This window comes from Calidris pugnax, unplaced genomic scaffold (assembly GCF_001431845.1).
Source record: "Calidris pugnax isolate Ruff unplaced genomic scaffold, ASM143184v1 scaffold41, whole genome shotgun sequence".
In the NCBI taxonomy this organism is placed as follows: domain Eukaryota; kingdom Metazoa; phylum Chordata; class Aves; order Charadriiformes; family Scolopacidae; genus Calidris; species Calidris pugnax.
In genome coordinates, this window is record NW_015094509.1 from 9,708,218 (window position 1) to 9,709,124 (window position 907).

At 66.8% G+C, this 907-nt stretch overlaps 1 protein-coding gene across 2 annotated transcripts in view; it reads left to right on the forward strand.

The window, feature by feature from the left end:
* The first annotated feature begins 114 nt into the window (after nt 1-114).
* Nucleotides 115-907, forward strand: part of OSR2 (odd-skipped related transciption factor 2) — a 2,306-nt gene continuing 1,513 nt past the window's right edge. For both annotated transcript variants that reach the window (XM_014965270.1, XM_014965271.1), the window contains exon 1: nt 115-851. In XM_014965270.1, the coding sequence (XP_014820756.1) occupies nt 196-851 (656 nt within the window). In that variant the 5' untranslated portion in view covers nt 115-195. The remainder of the gene's footprint in view (nt 852-907) is intronic.

The following is a 907-nucleotide window of genomic DNA, read 5'->3' on the forward strand; positions in this document are numbered from 1 at the left end:
GGCAGCGCACCGGAGCCGTGCCTGGCCCGCCCTGGCTCCGCCGCCGCGCTCGCCTCGGTACGGGGGGACCAGGCTGCTCTCGGTAAAGCTCTCTTTCCCCTCCTTTCTCCCTCTTTCTTCCCAGGATTTTCTCCCCGTCTCCAAAGCCCAGCAGAGGCACCAGCCGCACCGCCGGCCTGCGCCCGCCCCGGGAAGATGGGAAGCAAAGCTCTGCCGGCCCCCATCCCGCTGCACCCCTCGCTCCAGCTCACCAACTACTCCTTCCTCCAGGCTGTGAACACCTTCCCCGCAGCTGTGGACCAGTTGCAAGGTCTGTATGGACTCAGCGCCGTGCAAACCATGCACATGAACCACTGGACGCTGGGCTACCCCAACGTGCATGAAATCACCCGCTCCACCATCACGGAGATGGCGGCCGCCCAGGGCTTGGTGGACTCCCGCTTCCCTTTCCCCGCGCTCCCCTTCGCCACGCACCTCTTCCACCCCAAGCAAGGGGCCATCGCCCACGTCCTCCCGGCCTTGCACAAGGACAGGCCCCGCTTTGACTTTGCCAACCTGGCCGTGGCCGCCACGCAGGAGGACCCTCCCAAAGTGGGGGAGCTCGCCAAGCTGAGCCCCGGACTGGCCTCGCCCCTGTCGGGCATCAGCAAGCTGTCCCCGGACAGGAAGCCCTCCCGCGGCCGCCTGCCCTCCAAGACGAAAAAGGAGTTCATCTGCAAGTTCTGCGGCAGGCACTTCACCAAGTCCTACAACCTCCTCATCCACGAGCGGACCCACACGGACGAGCGGCCCTACACCTGCGACATCTGCCACAAGGCTTTCCGGAGGCAGGACCACCTGCGGGACCACCGGTGAGGGACCACCGCCACAGGGGGGGCCAAGAGGAGCTGGGGTGGGGGGAGCCGCT